The following is a 21,402-nucleotide window of genomic DNA, read 5'->3' on the forward strand; positions in this document are numbered from 1 at the left end:
CGAGTCCCGCATCGTTCATAAAATATTGTTTTCAAACTTTATTTGTCTAAGAAATTATTTCAAAAAGAGTATATTTAAAGAAATGCTCCCGACATATATTCTCAACACGAAAATTGTTCGGCCTGGGACTAATTTTACAAAAATCTAATAAGTTTTGTGTTGTGTTTCAAAAGAAACTCATAGATTTTTGGTCACCGTTCCTTTTCCTATGAGTATGCTAATAATACTAATTGCGAGTGGTGGAATAGCTTTTATCTAGCCGTGTTTGTAAAATCTTGGAAGTTAAATTAGAACCACTTTCTGACGTTGGATTTAGCGTTTTGGTATACTTGTGGATGTTCGATGAAAATGTATTAATAATAATGAAAAAAAAACCGTTATATTGATAATGGAGTTTGGATGTGGCCTATAGGAACTCTTAGAATAAAATACCCATCGAGTTGAAATTTGTTCGTTTTGTTCATGAAAATAAGGGACGAGAAGAGTAATTGATACGCCCTACCCATTACATTGCAGTGCCGCTCAGGATTCTTGAAAAACGCAAAAATTCTGAGCGGCACTACAATTGCGCTCGTCACCTTGAAACGTAAGATGTTAAGCCTTATTTGCTCAGTAATTTCACTAGCTACGGCAGAAATAGGCTCCATTGTGACCCATTATCTAGCCGGCATCCTGTGAAAAGGAGCCACTTTTTTATTCGTCTTGACTCAGCCTTTGGTACTGAATTATTTGTAGTGCCTGATGACGAAGTTGAAAGGTAGCATGAGAGCTTGGTTTTAAGTTGATCGAGACATTCAATTGAGTTTGGGCTTATTAGTTTTGCCTTGGCAAACAGTGATTTCTGAACTGATGATGGAGCTGGCCATGGATAACAAGGCCATGAGAATTACGAGAAGATAAGATGAAACAAAATGCTGATTTTTACAGTAATTTTATACTGAAGGGCTTACAGAGTCTAATGATGGAACTCAAAGTTAACAAGTCTTCAAACAATCAAGATAAGCCCATTAAATTTGAATTCTCACTTTTCTCGGTTGGTGCCTTAGTTAAGTTGTTAAGTTGAAGTTAGACATTCATCAGCAAAAACCTTGCATAAAATTATTATTTTTGTAAAAATTCTTTAAATAAAAGCTTGTTTTAAAAAGAGTTTTTTTATTAAAAATTTTAATTCATTGATGTACTTTTAGTGCCCAAGTAAATTAACTTACATTCTTTTGTTATTTGGTAAATTTCTCGTCGCAGGCATCGTCATGCTCGCTTAAAGGCCACTGCTTGTGGCGGCAACGTGGGGCGGTTTATTCCCTTCCCTAAAATATGGTCGAGGGAGGCGATGGCTGGTCCTTGCGTCATGCTCATGAACGGGTGCTACTTGTGGTGGCTGGATGGTTCTTCTATTTAATTACAGGTCTGCTTCATGTCTTTGTTCAATAATTTTATAATTAAAGTTATTTTATATTTTATTTAATAAAAGGCTCGCATAATGCCTTTATTTATTTATGGTATGTGTGGATTGATGTATCTAATCTCTCTTCTCAATAAGTCCTGTTTGTAATTTTTAATTTACTTTTTTTTTTACTTACTCGTGTAAGCTATTTAGTATTTGACGTTTGTGTATTTTTGTTGTATCATTTTTCATATATTGTGATTGAAATGATTTGTAAATTGCATCAAAAATAAGAACTTGTAATACCTAATCTGTTTGGAAAGAGTAACATTTTTTTTTGAGTTTCTGGCCTGTTCTTCTCTAAGTAAACCTGCCCTCCAAAGAGGTGTATGAAAAAAAAAATATTTCAAGTGTTATATAATTTGCCTAATAGATAAATATTTTTGATTTGATTTACGTAACAAATCATCCAAACGGGGATACAAAGAGATAAAAAAATTACTACAGTACCCCTTAGTTTTACAGTTGGAGCCATGTTAATCATTCAATCTAAATAAAAATTGTATGAAAATTTATTTACTGTTTACCAATACTATTAAACATGACATGGCTTTGTTATTTTTGTAAAGAAAATTGTTTTATATTTGTTAAATTAAAAATGCTTCTTATTCTAAATTAAAACTATGGCGATCTTGTCTGAGAGAGGTAACCTAGCTCCGCTCGATTCTTTAAAGGAAAAAGGCATTTATTATTCTCAAAATTGATTGCTTTAGAATTCTTTTTGATGTCATTTCTAATAACTACTAGATACTACTACCGCTTCGGAAACAAATGGCGCTCTGAGAGAGAAGAAGCGGCGCAAGAAACTCTCCCAGCATTCTTTTTTTGCGCTCTTATCAATAAAAATATACAATATTGTACAGTCATTTCTATCGCTATAAAATAATCACAATCTAGTCCCAGGCTGTGCGATCATTTAGATTAGACCGAGAATAGAACCCTGTGGAACACCTATTCCCACAGGTTTACTCGAAGACCGTTTGCCATTTACATCGACTATCTGAACTCTTTCGCTTAAATTTGATTTTAACAGATTTATCCTCTGTCCCCAGTCTTAAGTAAATAAAAAGTATTCAAGTCAATCTTTCGAACCAATGATATGGCGATATTGTACGAATAGTCCACATTGCCCAAAGCTAATAAAGACAATAAATAATAATTTACTCACTTTCTTCTTTCATCCCTCGAGGCTGTGGGCATTGTATTGAATCATACTCAGTCCTCCCGTACTGTGCCGAGTATATAGCAACCCTTGAATGTGGGTTACAGCTCAAATGAAGCACGTCGTTCTCACAGCCAACTTTACTTCGAAACTCGTCTGTAGGAAATTCAACCATATCACAGTTTGTTAAGGTGGAAATTAGCTATAAAACATTATGAGTATTTATATTTAACAATTTGTAACAGCTAAAATACACCTTATCCCAAATAAAGCAAGATTCATTTTGCTACGACAGAGAGTGCTGTTGTAGGTTTTCCTCTCAGTTTTACAATGTCAGTTTTATCCTCAGGTACTAAAGTAGATTTTCGAATGTAGATAATAAAAGTATTTTAGTTCCTAACAATAGTCTATTTTAAAATCTACCCGCTGAAAATCTTGGTTTTTCTGCAGCTAGAACGATACTAACTTTAGAACAGTTAAAGCCACCGCTTATTTCAAACTTTATTTTCAACGGCAGTAATTAAATAAATACTGGAAAAAGAAGTTTCAATTCAAATGTTAAATATCTTTATATTTTTTTTATGAAAATAAGGTACGAGACTAGCAGGACGTTTAGCTGATGGTTATTCATACGCCCTGCCCATTTCAATGCAGTGCCACTCAAGATTATTGAAAAACTCAAAAATTTTGAGCGGCACTACAACTGCGCGCGTCACCTGAGATATAAGATGTTAAGTCTCATTTGCCCAGCAATTTCACTAGCTACGGCGCCCTTCAGACTGAAACACAGTAACAGAGAATTAAAATATTTAAATTAAATAGTATTAAGTATTATTATTATTTAGTATAGTAAATAAAGTTATAAGATTTGTTTTGTTTGAATAAATTATTTATTAATAAATTTCACCAGTGGAAGGCTCCTTTGCACAGGATGCCGGCTCGATTATTGGTTCCACACCTGCACCTATTTCTGCCGTGAAGCAGTAATGTGCACATTACTGTGTTTCGGTCTGAAGGGCGCCGTTTCTAGTGATATTACTGGGCAAATGAGACTTATGTCACAACGTGACAAACCCAAATGTAGTGGCGCTCAGAATTTTTGGGTTTTTCAAGAATCCTCAGCGGCATTGCATTGTAATGGGCAAGGCGGTTCAATTACGCTCGTGTCGTCCCTTATTTTTATACAAAATAGCTGTTGAGGAATGGTACTTACATGGACGACATTTATATGCTACTTCAACAATTCTTCTGGAACCAGGACAAGGGTCTATACCAAAAGCTTTAGGGCTCGTGTTGAATTTGCACTGTCGTTTTTTCTGGCACGCCTCGACGACTGTCTGCAACAAGGAATACTGTAATATCAGTTAGTATGCCGATCCTATTTGAGAAAAATTTTATGTATTCTTAGGCCTGTGGGGCCCAGAGGCTCAGAGAATGTACAAAGTACTATCTTCGCGCCTCAATAAGGCTACTGGAAATCCAAGCCCTGGCAGCTATTTCGGTCAACGGATCAGCCTAGCTATCCAACGCGGTAATGCTGCCAATATTCTTGGTACGCTCCCACGTTATGATAGTTTTAATTTTATATAGTCATAGTATTGTAAATATAGTTATGAGATTTGTTTGTTCGGATAAATACCAATTAATTTTTAGGAATAATTAACAAGAAGAGTAGAGAACCTGATGCTTAGCGGTATCTATTTATTTATTTATTTATTCATAAAGGCTTACCAACTAAATACAATTTATTAACTTATGCACTAAGAATTAAACAAATATAATAAAATAGTTTAAATGTACTTTAATTATAAGTAGGCACAACATTACTATGAGAAATACATGTGATATTTTAAAATCTAAAATCTATAAAGTTTGGAGAGCAATATAAATTTATTTTTTAAAATTAAGAAAGTTTGAAAAGAAGATATCAGTGTTTTTATAGCTAATGTCACAATTATATAATTGTAACATTCTGTTCATACAAATTAATGTTTTAAACTTATTAAGGATGAGATTAACTAGATACCGCAGGCGTAGTCGCAAAGTGCGGCAACTAATACTACGCCCAAGTGGGCGAACTCGAGCCAGTCTCGAACAATTTGTGACAATGACGTGCCATAACTTACTGTTCTGTTAAACTTAGCTAATAATTGAAACTAAAATGCCGGGTTTCGTACTAAAACTTTGTAAAAATAATACCACAAGAAATAAGAAAGACACTGGGATCATATTATATCATCAAGTAAGTAAGTATTTTGTAACAAAATTTGTAAGATGCCACGTAAACAAGCATCTAATAGTTGCCGTAAAAAAGCTATTGTTCTTAGGTAGTGTGGTACTAGTTGGGGCGCAGCGGAGACCAATTCTTAATCTGAGGCTTTAAACTATAAAAACACAACAGTCTATTTGATTTTTAAAATTATTGAAGTAGCAAACGCTAAAAATTTCATAAAATTAGCACAAAACGAACCGATTTTTAACCGACTTCAAAAAAGGAGGAGGTTCTCAATTCGTCGGTTTTTTTTTAATGTTTGTTACCTCAAAACTTTCGACTGGGTGAACCGATTTTGATAATTCTTTTTTTATTTGAAAGCTGGTGCTTCCCGAGTGGTTCTATTGTAATTTAGTCCAGATCTGACAATGGAATTCATGAGAAAACCATAAAACACTTAAATTTTGTTACACATATGTATTGCAAAGTGGATGATAAATTTACGAATAACTCTATCGAGTTATTCGTATACGTAATCATTGAAATTGGTTGTGATTTCGATGATTTTTTTTTATTGGAAAGCATATACTTCAAAGATAGTTTGGTGAGAGTTTGGTTAGGTTCTGATTACGGATTCCATGACAAAGTAACGGAACACTGTCTGTAATCAAATTGCAAAGTACTTACGTTCATTGCTGCATTGAAAAATTTTGTATATTTACACATATTTAGACAAATTGATAGTTAGTGTACTTCAAATTCACTAGAAACCATAAAATAAAAAAAAATAACAAACAAACAACTGCCTTCAAAAACACTATTCCAAAACAATACATATAATATCCACTAAAAAGTATAAAAATAATTGCGTATTTTTATACGATCTAAATTATTAATGTTATTCTAGTTACGATTATTGTAATTTTTGAAGTCGGTGTCATCCAACATAGGTTTGTTACTACATATATTGTTATAGGTGAGAAGTGCTTGGGTCGTGGGCGGAAGGACACCGATTCCAAAAATAACAATAATCGTAACTAGAATTAGATTAATTAATTTGATTGTATAAAAATACGCAATTATTTTATACTTTTTAGTGCATATTATACCTATTGTTTTCGAATACTGATTTTGAAGTCGGTTGTTTTTTGTTAAAATTTTTTTAATAAAATCTTGTAAGGCACAAGAGCTTTCCAATCTATCAGAATTTCTCTCTGTAAAATTTAATTGGTGTAAATAATAAGAAGTTAGCACCGGAATCGCAGCATTGGATATTGCTAATTTTCTTATTTCCGTAATAGTACGGATATGCAATCAATTTCCAGTACTCTAAGCTCAACAAAATACCTTATGTATTGAATGGTGTGTAAATCTATCTACGGCCGTATTATTAAATTAAACAAGATATATAAAAAAATATATACTTTACACTTTTACATAAAAATACAGAAATAGCCTATTGAGTGGGTAGTGGATAAAATATTATCTATTTTAAGCAATAACATCGTTGTTAATGTGAGTTAGATTTTACCACCTATTCAATGGATCTACACGAAGTCTTGCAAAAGCGGGAACATTATTTTACCCTATAATTTTGAGGAGTTCTAGAAATTTTTAGTTTCAGGACAACGATATAATTGAAATTTTGCTAGGACCTACGTTTCCAGTGCAATAATTGATTACTTAAAAATAACTTGTGGATAATTTTTGCACATGATGCCGACTAGATTATAAGTACCACAATGGCAGCCTATTTCTGCCGTGAACCAGTAATATGTAAACATTACTGTGTTTCGGTCTGAAGGACGCCATAGCAAGTGAAATTACTGGGCAAATGAGACTTAACATCTTACGTCTCAAGGTGACAGCCGTAATTGTAGTGTCGCTCAGAATTAATGGGTTTTTCAAGAATCCTGAGCAGCACTGCATTGTAATGGGCAGCGCGTATCAATTACCATCAGCTGAACGCCCTGCTCGTCTCGACCCTAATGTTCATAAAAAAATATGAATTGCGGATGTCAATGGGTTATTGCCTCTCCACTAGTCATATCGTGAGCCCTTTTATATAAAAAACGTTACAACTGAAGCTATAAACATAACTATTACTATAACGATTGCTATAACACTAATTAGAACATTGATGAGTAACGTTGATAGATAGTTCAAATTTGATGTTGTTAATTAGTTTCAGAGAACGAGCTAATGAATGGTATTTATGTAACTCACGCCCAAGTTTTGTGTTCCAGTGTTTGTTCAATTATATAAAATGATAATATTTCTGTAGTTAATAAATATTAATATTTAAAACTTTTACATCTAATAAGAGAACCTTACGAAGTCAAACTCATATAATAAAGTTCTCGTGTTCTGGTGTTTGTTACCAAACTCCTCCAAATTTTGTGTACATATCGGGTAGGTCTGAGACTCTGCCAACATCTATTTTTCATACCCCTAAATATTAACGGGTATAACCGCCAAACATAATTTTTTATTTTTATTTTATTATGATTCAGCATTAAAAAAAACATAAATCTGCAAATTTTCACCCATCTGCCATCAACACCTATTTTTTATGTATCGCGATTTTTATACTAGTCTGTTCACAGATCCGCAATAGGGATGCAAGATGACAATCGAATATTATAATTATTGTAGTACGATACATTTTGAACAATATATTTGGTAGGTCTGAGAATCAGTCGTCATATATTTTATATACCCAACAAATTTAATTATTGAATTTCTTTTAATTACTTTATATGGCAATACAACGTTTGCTGGGTCAGCTAGTAAATTTATAAAAATTACATCATTCATTAGTCAGAAATAAGAATATTGCTCTCTGGTCGTTATTATCACCAAAAAGCAAAAAGGTGGTACATGATTATTATAAAAGACTCATAACAAATCCGGTAATGGCCAAAAACTAATGGTTAAAATAAGCCGGGACCCATTATAAGTATGTACTATGTATTTAAAGTTTGTTTTACTACGACCAAAGTGATCTGTAGACACTTACACTTATCATTTCTAAAATTCTATTAAGCCTTTATAAAATAAACACTCTTCCTTTTTATGTATTCACAAAAGCGTCTGACTAATAAATGAGTTAACTTGATGAATGCCTGTTGTAAATCTCTAATTGACTCAGTTATGTGGTGAATGTGCGTGCCCTGGGCGATGCTCTACGCTTTGCGTGTCTGTCATCTGATTAAATTTAGAATTGCTTTTGTGTGTCTGAGTAATGTTGCTATAACATCTACATACATTAGATGGAAGAATACTATGTAAATTAGAGATTGAGGCAAATCGCAGATTTTCTGTTATTTAGATTACTCAGTTTATTAAGTTCAGATTGATTAAAATTCAAAACTAATCTTTATTCACTGTAAAACTTTATAAGTTATTTAGTGCAAGTTAGAATGAAGTACAAAAGTTACAATAATATTCAAATGAGTATAACAATATTCATTAACAAAATTTAGAAACATTAATTCCAACTATCTTTATTATTCAAATAATATTTCACATTATAATAGGCCTTAGATGTTAATTTATTTTTTACGATACATTTAAATTTTTTAACAAGTAATATTTTAATATAATTTGTGAGTTTATTATAAAATATAACACAATCCACTTTAAAAGATTTAGCAATTTTACGGAGCCTAGTAGAAGGAATTGCAAGTATATTATGTTTGTTTTGAGTATTGACATTATGTACATCACTATTCTTTTTAAATTGGCATCACTATTCTTTTTAAATATTTTTAAATCGTATATGTACTGGCAGTGTACCTACTGTAATAATATTAATTTTGCATGAGACCTTTTGGCTAGTGGAGTGGAAAAAAAATCATACCAACAAAAACAGACAATATACTCCATATTTCAACTAACAATAATGAAATGCCGAAATTGATTTAACAAAAGCTATGTCATATCACTGAAAGCTTTGCCGGTACAGCTACTACCTATTATAATTTGACGAAGTAACGTATTCAATATTCATTCCAATATAATTGGGATTAACGAGCATATTTGTTTGAGCGGAAACACGCATAACATGATGACAATATTAAATTAAAGTCCACAAACTTAGTTTATTATAAATGTCGATGCATGATAGTCTCGTATTGAATTATTCAATTCAAAATACGAACTGTAATCTAAATGTATTGTTAATACATTTCTTAGTCACATTACTACATCTATCTATATATATGTATATAAATCAATTGCTGTTCGTTAGTCTCGCAAACTCAAACTCGGGAACGGCTGGACCGATTTGGCTAATTTTAGTCTTGAATTATTTGTGGAAGAAGGAAAAAAGAGAAGGTTGAAAAGGTGAATAAATAGGAAAATGCAGCTAAATTAAATAAAAACAACAATTTTTTTTCCTTTGATGTGTCCGTACATAATTTCTATTAAAGAATTTATTGACGCACGGTTTGACAGTTCTGCTGTGAAATAATTTCATTACGACAGCAGGGTGCATATTTTATGAAGTAATTTTTGATGTTATGATATATTATTGACAAATTCGTATAAAAACATTATTTTTATTTATTACATACAGAACAACGTCTGTCGGGTCAGCTAGTATTTGATAAAATATAAAGTTTTAAATATGGAGAATAGAATACGCCTGCATTTCGCAGCTCTACTTTTCAATGTGGTCACATTTTCACCAGTGGGAGGCTCCTTTGCACAGGATGCCGGCCAGATCATGGGTACCACAACGGTGCCTATTTCTGCTGTGAAGCAGTAATGTGTAAACATTACTGTGTTTCGGTCTGAAGGGCGCCGTAGCTAGTGAAATTACTGCGCAAATGAGACTTAACATCTTATGTATGACGAGCGCTATTGTAGTGCCGCTTAGAATTTTTGAATTTGCATTGTAATGGGCAGGCTGTACCAATTACCATCAGCTGAACGTCCTGCTCGTCTCGTTGCGTATTATCATAAAAAAATGTGTTTCGTTCTTCTTTCAAATGCCTGAAATGATATATTGTGTTATTATGTGAATGAAATGTATCCTACACTAAGTGCTTGGTAAGTCTATTTGTTAGCTATATCCGTCGCAATTATTCTGCTCCTCCGCACAATAGTGCCGGAGCGAGCCGGGAACCATTATACATCTGTAACCGTAATTGCCATGTGTAACATTTATTGTGTAGTAGATAGATAATGTAACTTTATCTCGTTGAAATTTACGGCCGTTTTCAATAACCTATCTATCCTTAGTTTAACTTTGAGGTAGACAAATCTATCACTACATTTAAATACCCTATCGACAGATTAAGGCTCTTTGCCAAGTACGTAATATATTAATATGGATTTTCACGGTGCCATCAATAGTATGGTAAGTATATTTTATTATGACTAGGCTCGTACAACAACAGAAGGAAACAAAATAGAGGCACCAGTTTTCTCATTCTATCAGTTAAATTGTTAAATTGATATCTACAATAACATTATAGTTGTATATATGGTTGTATTGTCACTGTACTTTTAAGGACTCCGTAGCCAAATGGCAAAAAACGGATCTCTTATAGATTCTTCATGTCTGTTTGTCCGTCCTTAGGTCACAGCCACTTTTTCCAAAACTATAAGAACTATACTGTTGAATTTTGGTATGTTGATGAATCGCATTAACATTTTCACACAAAAATTGAAAAATAAAGAATAAATTTTGGGGGTTCCCCATACTTAGAACTGAAACTCAAAATAATTTTTTCATCAAACCCATACGTCTGTTTGGGTGTGTATCCATATATCTATGGATAGGTCTTCAAAAATGATATTGAGGTGTCTAATATCACTTTTTTTCTAAACTGAATAGTTTGCATGAGAGACACTTCCTAAGTGGTAAAATGTGTGTGTCCCCCCTGTAACTTCAAAAATAAGAGAATGATAAAACTAAGTAAGTAAGTACTTTTGTTACAAATACGCATAAATGATGAGAGCTCATTTGCACTGTATGATTTTAGCAAAAATTTTTTGCCTTTTCTTTTTCTTTTTCCATTTAAATAATTTTACATCATTTTCCTTGTATACAGTCGTGGTCAACTAATTAGGGACATTCAAGATAGTGAAGAGAAATAACCGGTTATGTACATATAAATATAAAACCCTGTTGATTTCTCAGTAACTATTACTTGCATAGTTTGGTCCAACTATTATGCAATAAATGGCTGTAAATAAAATATTAAATGAATAGAAAAAAGTGTTTAATATCCAAGGTTAACCATGTATACAATTTAAGGTATAATTCTGTAGCTGGACATTTAATTAAGTAAAGTAAAGTAAAATTAAAAATAGAGGTAAACAAAACTAGTAATCTCCAGTATTTTAATTTCTTTAACAACTCCATTTTATTACGTGTAAAAAACCCAGTAGCAAAACCTTTGTTAGTTATTATCGCTAGACACCAATGTGGCATAGACATTATCAGTTTCTGACATGTTTCGACAGGAATGTTTGCCCATGCCTCACTAAAAGCTTCGTTAAGTTTATCTAAAAATATGGTACGATAAGTGGCAACTTTTTTCTTGATTTCGTGCCAAAGGTGCTCGATTGGGTTGAGGTCCGGGCTATTTGCTGGCCAATCTAGCACTGATACCGACTGACTGTTATGAAACGACTTGACTGAACGGGCGGTATGTTTCGGGTCGTTATCATGCTGAAACGTCCATATAATAGCGAGATGTTCCTCAGCGTAGGGAAGCATAGTTTCCTCTAATCTACTTGTATTGATGTTGGTTTAAATTACCCTGAACTTTCCTCACAGGTCCCACTCTACGTCCAGAAAATGAACCCTACATTTTAATGTTTCCACCACCAGGTTTCACCTGCTTTTTTGTGAATCTTGGATTCATTTCCGCTTTTACAGGACGCCGTACGTATTTCCTTCCATTTGAAGAAATCAAATTAACCTCGGCTTCGTCAGAGAATAATACATTTTGCCATCGGGCGTAAGTACAATGTAAATATTTAAGTGCAAACGTCAAACGAGCATTTCTATGTTCTTTCTTCAACAACGGTACTTTGCGAGCTACGTCTAACGGTCCTCGCTGTAACAGCGGCTATTTCGTCCGCCCCAAACACTTCGTGTTTAATTAAATCAGAGCCTAAAAATGGATCTTTCTTAGGTAACCTGGTTATCATTCTATCTTCTTGCGGAGTTGTATTTCTCTCATCTTTTTTATCTGGGCACATTTAAAGCTGTGTTGTTGCGCCTGAAATGTTGCACTGCATTGCACACCATAGTTTTTTAACAATTTAAATACCCCTCGGTATGACCAACCAAGCTCGACAAACTTCATGATGATTTTTCGTAGTGTTGCATCGCAACTTTTATTTTTGCCCATTTTTCTTCAAAATAGTTCTCAAAATTTAAAATTAATAATCTTGATTGACGCCAAAACTACCACGAAACAATAGGAGAAGAAATAAAAAAATATTGAGATTCAGATTTTGAAAATAGAACGCAATAATATCTCAGTGTCCCTAATTAAATGACCAGCCAGCATTTTTTGAACAAATAGCACTGTGATAATCTATCAGCTATACTTTAAAGAGTTTTAATGTTTAGGAAGTTATTATTGTTTGTATAATCGGGCACATAAATGACTAATTATACTTACATGAAATCTTGTTTAGACTCGTTGGAAAATAAAAGATTAATTCACAATTTGGTTAAACTACAGAGTGTCCCTAATTAGTTGACCACGACTGTATATAATGTTACTTTCTGCTACAAAACCCTTCATGGGCGAGTCCGACTCGCACTTGGCCGTTTTTGTTACTAGTGCCATCTGTGGCGTTATTGCAATTTTGTTGAGTTTTTAATAAATCTGTCAGTTAGTTGACAACCGCAATACGATTTTACTATTTATATAAGTATTTCAAATTTTATAATGATTCTATGATACATCGTCATCTTAAGATCGACTCCAATTCCCTACCTTAATCAACTAAACCATAAAACATCATATATTTTATCAGAAGCTAGCAATCAAAGGTATAACATCTCCCAATAAATTCTTCGAAAGAGTGAGGTAAAGTTTTTCTCATAACAAAATAGCGTACGGTACTTCAATAGTTCACTATATTTCATAAAAGGCACAATTTTGAGTGCTCTTAATAAAACTGGTACATAAAGCCTCACCGCAAACATATCCCTTCCATTAGCGTTTATATAAATTTACCCTTTTCTACTTTGTTCTGCGGTCATCCCACGTAATATTTGTTATTATATTATAATGTTACCACAAACAGAATAATTATGGATAATTGTTTAGGTATAATTTTAAATAATTACTTAAGTAATTGACAGTTATGTTTGAAGTAATTATTAATTCTATTTATAATCATTATTAATACACAGATAAGCATTTACATATCGTCAAATGTGAAATTCCTATTCTGTGCTTTTAAATTTAAAAAAAAGTTTGAAGTTATCTCTAAATGAGTTGTGTCTAATAGAATTAAAGCTATTACAATCAGAATAAGCGCCAAGTATTTAAAACAAGTTTACAAGTGGGAGGCTCCGTTGCACAGGATGTTGACTAGATTATGCGTAGTAATGTGTCAGCATTGCTGTGTTTCGGTCTGAAGGGCGGCGTAGCTAGTGAAATTACTGGGCAAATGAGGCTTAAGATGTTAAGAGTCTTTACAACTTATGACTCAAGGTGACGAGCGCAGTTGTAGTGCCGCTCAGGCATTTAGATTTCTCAAGAATCCTGAGCAGCACTGCATTGTAATGGGCAGGGCGTATCAATTACCATCAGCTGAAAATCCTGCTCGTCTTGTCCCTTATTGACATAAAAAAAGCAATTAAATCAGTAAAATAAAATGATCACTGATTCTCTCAATTGTAGAATTTATCAGAAGTCTTGCTAAAAACAACAGATACTAAAGGGCCCAGTATTTCTTTTAATTGTCACTGTTTGGGTTGTTCTGATGGTTTTATACATAGCATTTTTAAGCATATAATGTAACGAGTAAAGAGAAGTGAGAAACGGATGTTTGAGCGGTAGTGCTAGTGAAGTGTGAGGAGAGTAGTGGAGGAGTGAGGAGAGGAGAGAGAATAGTTTTTTACAAGGATTATAAATGTAAAATCAGTGTCATAAAGTAATTGTTTACATACTGCTTTATTTCCTGTTGTTTTACAATAATTCAAAATAAAACAAGAGTGAAAAGACGATTGAAACAAATTACCTAAATTTCAAATAAACCATCAAAAATGTATATTTTATGGAAGATAAGGGCCAATTTGCATACCTGTTACCTGATGTTGTTGAAGTGACCACTGTTGCTCACACTCTCTTGCGACACCAAAGGAATGACTTCAACAACAATAGCGATGCCGACCTTTGAAGAAGGTCTACGCGCTTTTTATATGGTACCCTTGTCGTATCGTCTAAGAAGTTTCTTAGGAACAAGGAAGCTCATCCCCAGTTTTGTTGAACGTGCTTGAAATTTTCTTAAAAACCAAATTGTAGAGGTATGCTATACATCCAGATAGTAAGACTGGTAATATCTGATTATTCAAGTGAAAACTCCTTTAGCGGTGTTGATCACTTTTCTTGGGATGGGTTTAAAATGTTAAGGTTGTCAGGAGACGTGACCAGACCGTAAATTCGTAAGACGCGTTACAATTTTGGATGAAAGTTGATTTTTCTGAGATAAACTTATTAGTATAAAATAATTGTAATATTTCTGAAGACGTGTTAAATTTTGTACGCTATATAAATTGTCATAGTTATGTACGATAGTTTCAATAAATGAATATTGTATTTAAAAAGTTCTTATGAAGCTACATCTCCACGCAACGTCAAGTGAGAGAGCCATTCACAGAGTCTTACATAACCGACAATTCGAGCAGCACTGCGTTGTTTAAATGGTTCGAGCTGGTACTGGAGTGCACCAGTCCAGAAAGCTTAACCAGAAACCGAAAAACTTTAAAGCCAATTTGTCTTCTAGATGAGATTTTATCGAATAGTGGTGTTACGATAAATGGATTTCCTAGTGGTTACCTCGCACACTTGAGTGATGTTTGGTTCAAATCGGAAGGCTTGAGAGCCCTCAATAGAAGAGACAAGTTTCTCTGACTAACAATACATGCTGGAGGCATCCAACATATTATTAATATGCAAAAAGGAATAATGCAGGAGACAGCACATTTCTTTTGAGAACGTCATCACACAAGGGCTTCAGGCTCGAGTAGTATCTATCGACTACAACTTGTATCCTGTGCCCAGTGACGAAGCTGGTGATTCACTAAATCAGTCTTCCGAAATCGGCAAGTGCCCCAGGGCACTAGATTTTTCAGATACACCAGAATTGAAAGTGCCATACGGCACTCTATTCCCTTACCAAGTTCTGACCCTTATTTTGTTTTTTAGATGGTTTGCATGATCTTATAGCTTGTTTCAATACATTCACTCAAATCATCCTAATTATAAGCAATCTATTAATACACGTAAAATAATAGGCATTGATAGAACGCTGCACCAAAATCACGCCGATCTGAAGCATAGCGCGCGCGATCACAGTTTCCTGGAACGGAAAGATAACCTGTCGGAAGTCCAAATGATGAAAGTGCTATAGCGATCCAAGACCTTTTGGGTATGAGTAGCACACGCTACTCTGCGCTTTTGGTGCAAAAACCTCAAGATATACGCGCATCTATAGAGTAGAAACATCGAATTCTTGTCACTTACTTGAAATTAAATGAAATATTGTGATAAAAACCTAAAAAATTAAAGATTGTTTAGTTTTAGCTTCTAATTACCAATTTTTAAATTGTAAGAAATTCATTGTAATCCTAGTTCTACTCATGCCAATCCGACGTATGTTTTCAATTAGAAGAAGTTAAATTACAATTGATTACTTAATATTGAAAAAATGTATCTTCTGAAAGCTGACTAAATTTTATTTGTATACCAGTGTTCTGTTACTAATTGCTTCAAACATTTCAAATATAAAAGGCACCATATTTCAGCGCAATGAAAAAATTTCTCGTTTTTTGAATAAAAAAAATCAAACCTGATACGATACACAATACAAAGCTGTACTCAATTACGAGTAAAATATTTCACAAAATTGCAGACACTACAAAGTTTAAATGCTTTTGCATTTGCTAAAAATTTTATGTTTGAAGTAGTGGAGATAGCGTATTCTACTCGAGTTGATTTTGAAATACAAAATGTTGATAAGTTGTTAAGAAAAAAAATTAAAGTCAATTTTTGATTAATTTTGGAACGAAGTTCCTTATGAGACGATGCGGAGGGGTACCCTAACCGGTAAAAACGTCCGGAACGTAACTCTCTTCATGTACGTCGAAGCGTTGCTACGCGACAATATCTTGCTGATTATTAAAATATTTAAAAATTGCCGTTGTGCCTTCTGAAAAAGTGTAAAAACAATAATAGTATTTGTGGATATATGATTATCTAAGGGAGAGAAAATTGTGTATACCCCATAACCGCACGCACTAGCATAAAGTTGCTTCACTTGCTAATATCACGGCGCGGAGTCCTTTTTTTACTAGTCCATGAGTGTTTGACTGTGTTTTTCTTTTTCTCTTCTTTTTTTATATGTAAAAACCGTTAATTAGCTGTTTGTTTTATATTCTGTAATACATAATATAATGTTTCATTATCTGTAGGTTTTCCTTTAATAAATAAATAACAGAAGAATATGTATATTCAATACTACTTTAATTCCAAACTGAGTTTTTTGTTGTGTATTTTTGTGTGAATTTATTTTTGAATGGGTAAATACTATATTATTTATTTACTATACGTATACCGTAACGGATGGTTAAGTCTAACTTAAGTCTGCCTTAGTCAACTCAAACAGAATTTACCAGAACTATAATAGTGTACAGAGCATTTAAACAAGTTTCACCTTTTTAGGATTATAGTGATATATATATATATATATTATCCTAATATATTACCACGTTCTCTTTCGGCCGTTTTCAAGAACCTATCTATCCTTAGCTTAACTTACTAGAGGTAGACAAATCTATCTTTTTACGCTTACTTACATTTCAATAACCTATCGATAGATAGCATTGGACTATAACTAATAATACAACTGTGTTGGATATAACTATGGATCTTGTCATTAAACGGTGATAGCAATATATCCATAACCAGAGATACGTAATTGAAAACAGCCGTTAATCACCTTCTATAAGCCATACTGTTTTGTGTCGATGTTAATTAGCCGTAAATCTACATACAAAGGAAAAAATCACACCTGTAATGCATTTGGCCAAGTACAGCTCGTGTCCCCAACCACTTCAACAGCCACCGGTGGATACTCCAATAGCTCCGGAGAACACGATGTCTGGGTTGCTGAAGACCCATACTGCGCCACTTGTATGCTGATAGTTGTGCCTCTGGGACATATAAGAGTCACTGTCTCTTCGTCACAAGCGCCTTTCTGGTGCGTCCGGAGTGTGCCAAGGAGCAGTTCTGAGAAATATTAAATCAGTTTAGTATTTTTTTTAACTTGAAAATATTCATAGTTTATAGACATTACTTAGTTTTAATAATGAAACAATGTTTTATGTAGTGACATTTATGTTCTTTATTTATTTATTTATACATAATCCACAGCTCTTAAAAATATTCAAAAAATACATACTAATATGATCTGACAGCCAAAAGGGAAATATGAACATTTTAAAAGCCTGAATTTTAAACAATCAACACAGTAAAACACCATGATTGTATTCAGACGGAAGCTAGTCAGTATATATATTTACATACACAAATGTATATATATGAGCGTGTGGGTGTGTGTGTGTCTGTATTCGTTCTTATATGATAATATACAGGATTTAAACTATGAAAAGATAACTAACTTTATAAGATCATAAAATTATGTTTCGGCTAATATTCTTAATATCTCATTCTTCTCATTTTTTATTTGAGTTTACTGAGGTGGAAAATATCAACCGAACTAAACTTATTATTATAAGTTTTATGTAACCGAGAAATTATAAAATAATGTGCATAATTTGACGACACCAGAGGAATAGGATATAAGCAAGTGTGCCTAGAGCGTCTTTTTGGAGTACAAAAATTTAAAGTTTTAGTAGTTAGTTCCTGACAGTCTACATAACCGTGACACAAACCATGTAAAAGAGATAAGTCAAGAAAAATATGTCTGTTTTCAAGACTAATAACTTGATAGTGCTTACAAGATTCTTCACAACCTTTATTATAAGTGTGAGTACTAAAGTTAAGGTGTTTAACATATTTTCTCTGAATTCTTTCTAATTTGTTAATATAGATAGAATATTGAGGGTTCCATATAACACTACAGTATTCAAGAATGCTTCTAATAATATTTGAGTTATACAAAACCTTGATGCAGTGCAAGTCAGAAAAGGAGCTACCTACGCGCAAGATGAAGCCTAAAGTTTTATATGACTTACTAACATAGTGTCTATTTTTTCTCCAAATATTAACTTAGCATCCAAATGTACTCCTAAATCTTTGATTACTTGTTATTTATCAATATGGTCTTGATTAACTTCGTAACTTATTTCTGTGGGAAACTTTTTCTCGTGAAAGAGATATAGAAGTATTTTTCATCGTTGACACCTATGCGGTTACAATTATAATAACAACTAAGTCTATATAAATCGGCTTGCAGTTTGGAACAGTCTGAGTTATCTTTGATTGTTATAAAGATTTTAGTATCATCAGCATACATCAAGTCTCTAACCCAAAAAGATGGTGCAAAATTGTTAAGGGCATTTTTTTTTTTTTTTGTGGAATAGGAGGACAAACGAGCGAACACATTACATCTGCTCCTAACAAAGGACTATTGACAGAGCGATGTTGTTTAAGTTTGAATATTTTAAAGAAGAATTTAAAAGTTTGAATATTTATCATTGACTCAAACTATCTAACTAAATAACTAATATATGAAAGAGGTTATATAAAGTTTTTATTTAAATAAAATAGTTTTATATAACTAGAAAGCTCGACAGCGCCATTATACTGTTTAACTTAAGTGCATGAAAACGTAATTACCATAGCTTAAGCTCTTATTTCTCGACAGATTACATGTTTTACTCTTCTCGTTCAAAAGTTCTAAGTGTACACTTTGAATTGCTATCGTAATAATTATACATATATAAAGGAATTTATGGTATGCATTATAGTAAGGTATTTCTTATTCTCTTACATTATAAGATGAATCACAAGGATATTATCACAGTTAAAAGTGTTTACGCACCTTTATTTAACATATCCGTATCATATCGGTATGGTAACAATGCCGAATTTGGTCAAATTTTATACTGTACGTGAAATTAAAGGTTTCAAATTCAAATCCAAATATTTTTACTCAAAAAAGGATATGACATCACTTATTGAGAGTCAAAAACTACCACCCATTCTAAAACGAATGCCTTAAACCTGAGGAGAATGGGCGCAACAAACTCAGCGGACTTTTTTTCATGATTCATAAGAAAGTCATTTATGTTATAGTAACCTTTACCACACAATTTTTGCATTTTTTTTTTAAATTATCTTGTATAACGTAATAATTTTGTTTTGAACATTTTCTGGGATCTTGTTGTAAAAGCATATACATGGCCCCACTAAAGACTTACTAACTCGACTAAGCTGAGTAGCAGGCATTATAAGTTTGTATCTGTTCCTGGTGCTAACACTATGGTTATGACAGTTTTTAGTAAATTCAGTTATGTGCCTATGAACATACATTACATTATCAGGATTTAAAAGATATATTGATATGTTACTTATATTCAAAATAGTTAACAATTATGTCAGTAATACGGAGCTACTCGATAAAATATCTTTCATCGTATCTTCGAGGTCATTTTTTTTATAGAATATGAGGACAAACGAGCGTACGGGTCACCTGGTGTTAAGAGATCATCGCCACCCACATTCTCTTGCAACACCAGAGGAATCACAAGAGCGTTGCCGGCCTTTAAGGAAGGTGTACGTGCTTTTTTTGAAGGTAACCATGTCGTATCGTCCCGGAAACACCGCACAAGGAAGCTCTTACCACAGTTTTGTAGTACGTTGAAGAAAGCTCCTTGATAACCGCACTTTGGAGGACCGCCACACATCCATATGTTGGGGATGATATCTTAACTTGTGGCGTGTCGTGCGAAGGTGGAATTCGGCGGCAGGAATCAGGTTAAAGAGGTATCCGCTTAAAAGTATCCATAATACATTTAGCAGACCTTTTAAAAAATCAAATTTAAGACAAAGCCCCCCAATTATCAGAGCTAGAGAACAATATTACATGCTTGTTAGAAAACACCTAAATGTAGAGGGTGGCGCAATAGAACGTGCATATTGCATCACCTTTTTTCGCGGGGTAGAAAGTACGCGGGCGGGGGGAGTCTGCATCGTTGGGTAGGCGGGCTCATGGAGTTTTAGTCACTATGAGTCACTTCGACGGGAAGCGTCGCGCATTTTGCGTGCGCGCATTTTACGAGAACTCTCGTTCATACATCGTTACTAGGCGTTTATATTGTTCTGAATATGGACTACGGCTAATTAGTGAAGCTCCGAGTGCTAATTTAATTAAGATATGGGTACAGCGTTTTGAAGAGACTGGTTCAACGTTTAAGCCACAAGCAAAAGGTCGTCCAAGAACATCTAGGACCGACGACAATATTGAGAGACTTATGCAGTCTGTACGAGGAGATCCACAAATGTCTACTCGCAAGAGATCGTCTGTCTTACACTTATCGAGACGAAGTTTGCAACGAATTTTAAACTTGGATCTTAAACTGCATCCTTACAAGCTGCAGTTAACACAAGAATTGAAAGAGTCTGACTTCGGAGCAAGGCTCGCATTTGCTAATGAAATGCTTAATCGATTTTCCAATTTTGACAATATCCTTTTCTCAGATGAGGCCCACTTCCATATCAATGGGTTCGTAAACCGTCAAAATTGTCGTTACTGGAACAGTGAGAATCCCAAACTCAAGCACCAGAAACCACTGCCATAGTCCTAAAGTGACAGTATGGGCTCTGTATATCTCTGGTAGAGGAATAATTGGACCGTTTTTCTTTGAAAATGCACAGGGGCAAAACGTCACTGTTAATACCGAACGCTATGTTGCGATCTTGGAAGGTTTTTTGGCTCCAGAGCTTGAAAATTCAAGAATAGTGAATTCTAGGACTTGGTTTCAACAAGACGGAGCTACCTGTCACACATCAAATGACTCCATGGCGGTTGTGAAACAGATGTTCCCTGGCAGACTGATTTCGAAAAGAGGTGATATCCCATGGCCCCCACGTAGTCCAGACGTGACGCCTCCTGAATTTTTTTTGTGGGGATACCTCAAGAACAAAGTCTACAGCAATTACACCAGCATTACAGAAGAAAGTTTTCAATAACTTCCGTTTGCGATTAGAGGAGTGTCGTCGTAGAGAGAGTCATCATTTAGACGATGTTATTTTTAAAAAATAAACATCAGTTATTTCTTAATAATACCTCAGTTTTATTTTAACTATACCTTTTGTATTTATTTTTTAATCAATATATTAAATATGCACGTTC

The 21,402-nt window shown here is 33.7% G+C and overlaps 1 protein-coding gene across 1 annotated transcript in view; it reads right to left on the reverse strand.

Annotated features, from left to right (window-relative positions):
* Nucleotides 1-21,402, reverse strand: part of LOC126969335 (protein eva-1 homolog C-like) — a 643,451-nt gene that overhangs the window by 574,763 nt on the left and 47,286 nt on the right. Inside the window, exons 3-5 of the mRNA XM_050814691.1 lie at nt 17,095-17,312; nt 3,820-3,958; nt 2,613-2,762 (exon numbers count right to left, since the gene is read on the reverse strand). Of these exons, the coding sequence (XP_050670648.1) occupies nt 2,613-2,762; nt 3,820-3,958; nt 17,095-17,312 (507 nt within the window). The remainder of the gene's footprint in view (nt 1-2,612; nt 2,763-3,819; nt 3,959-17,094; nt 17,313-21,402) is intronic.

The sequence above is a fragment of the Leptidea sinapis genome, chromosome 18 (genome assembly GCF_905404315.1).
Source record: "Leptidea sinapis chromosome 18, ilLepSina1.1, whole genome shotgun sequence".
Taxonomy (NCBI): Eukaryota; Metazoa; Arthropoda; class Insecta; order Lepidoptera; family Pieridae; genus Leptidea; species Leptidea sinapis.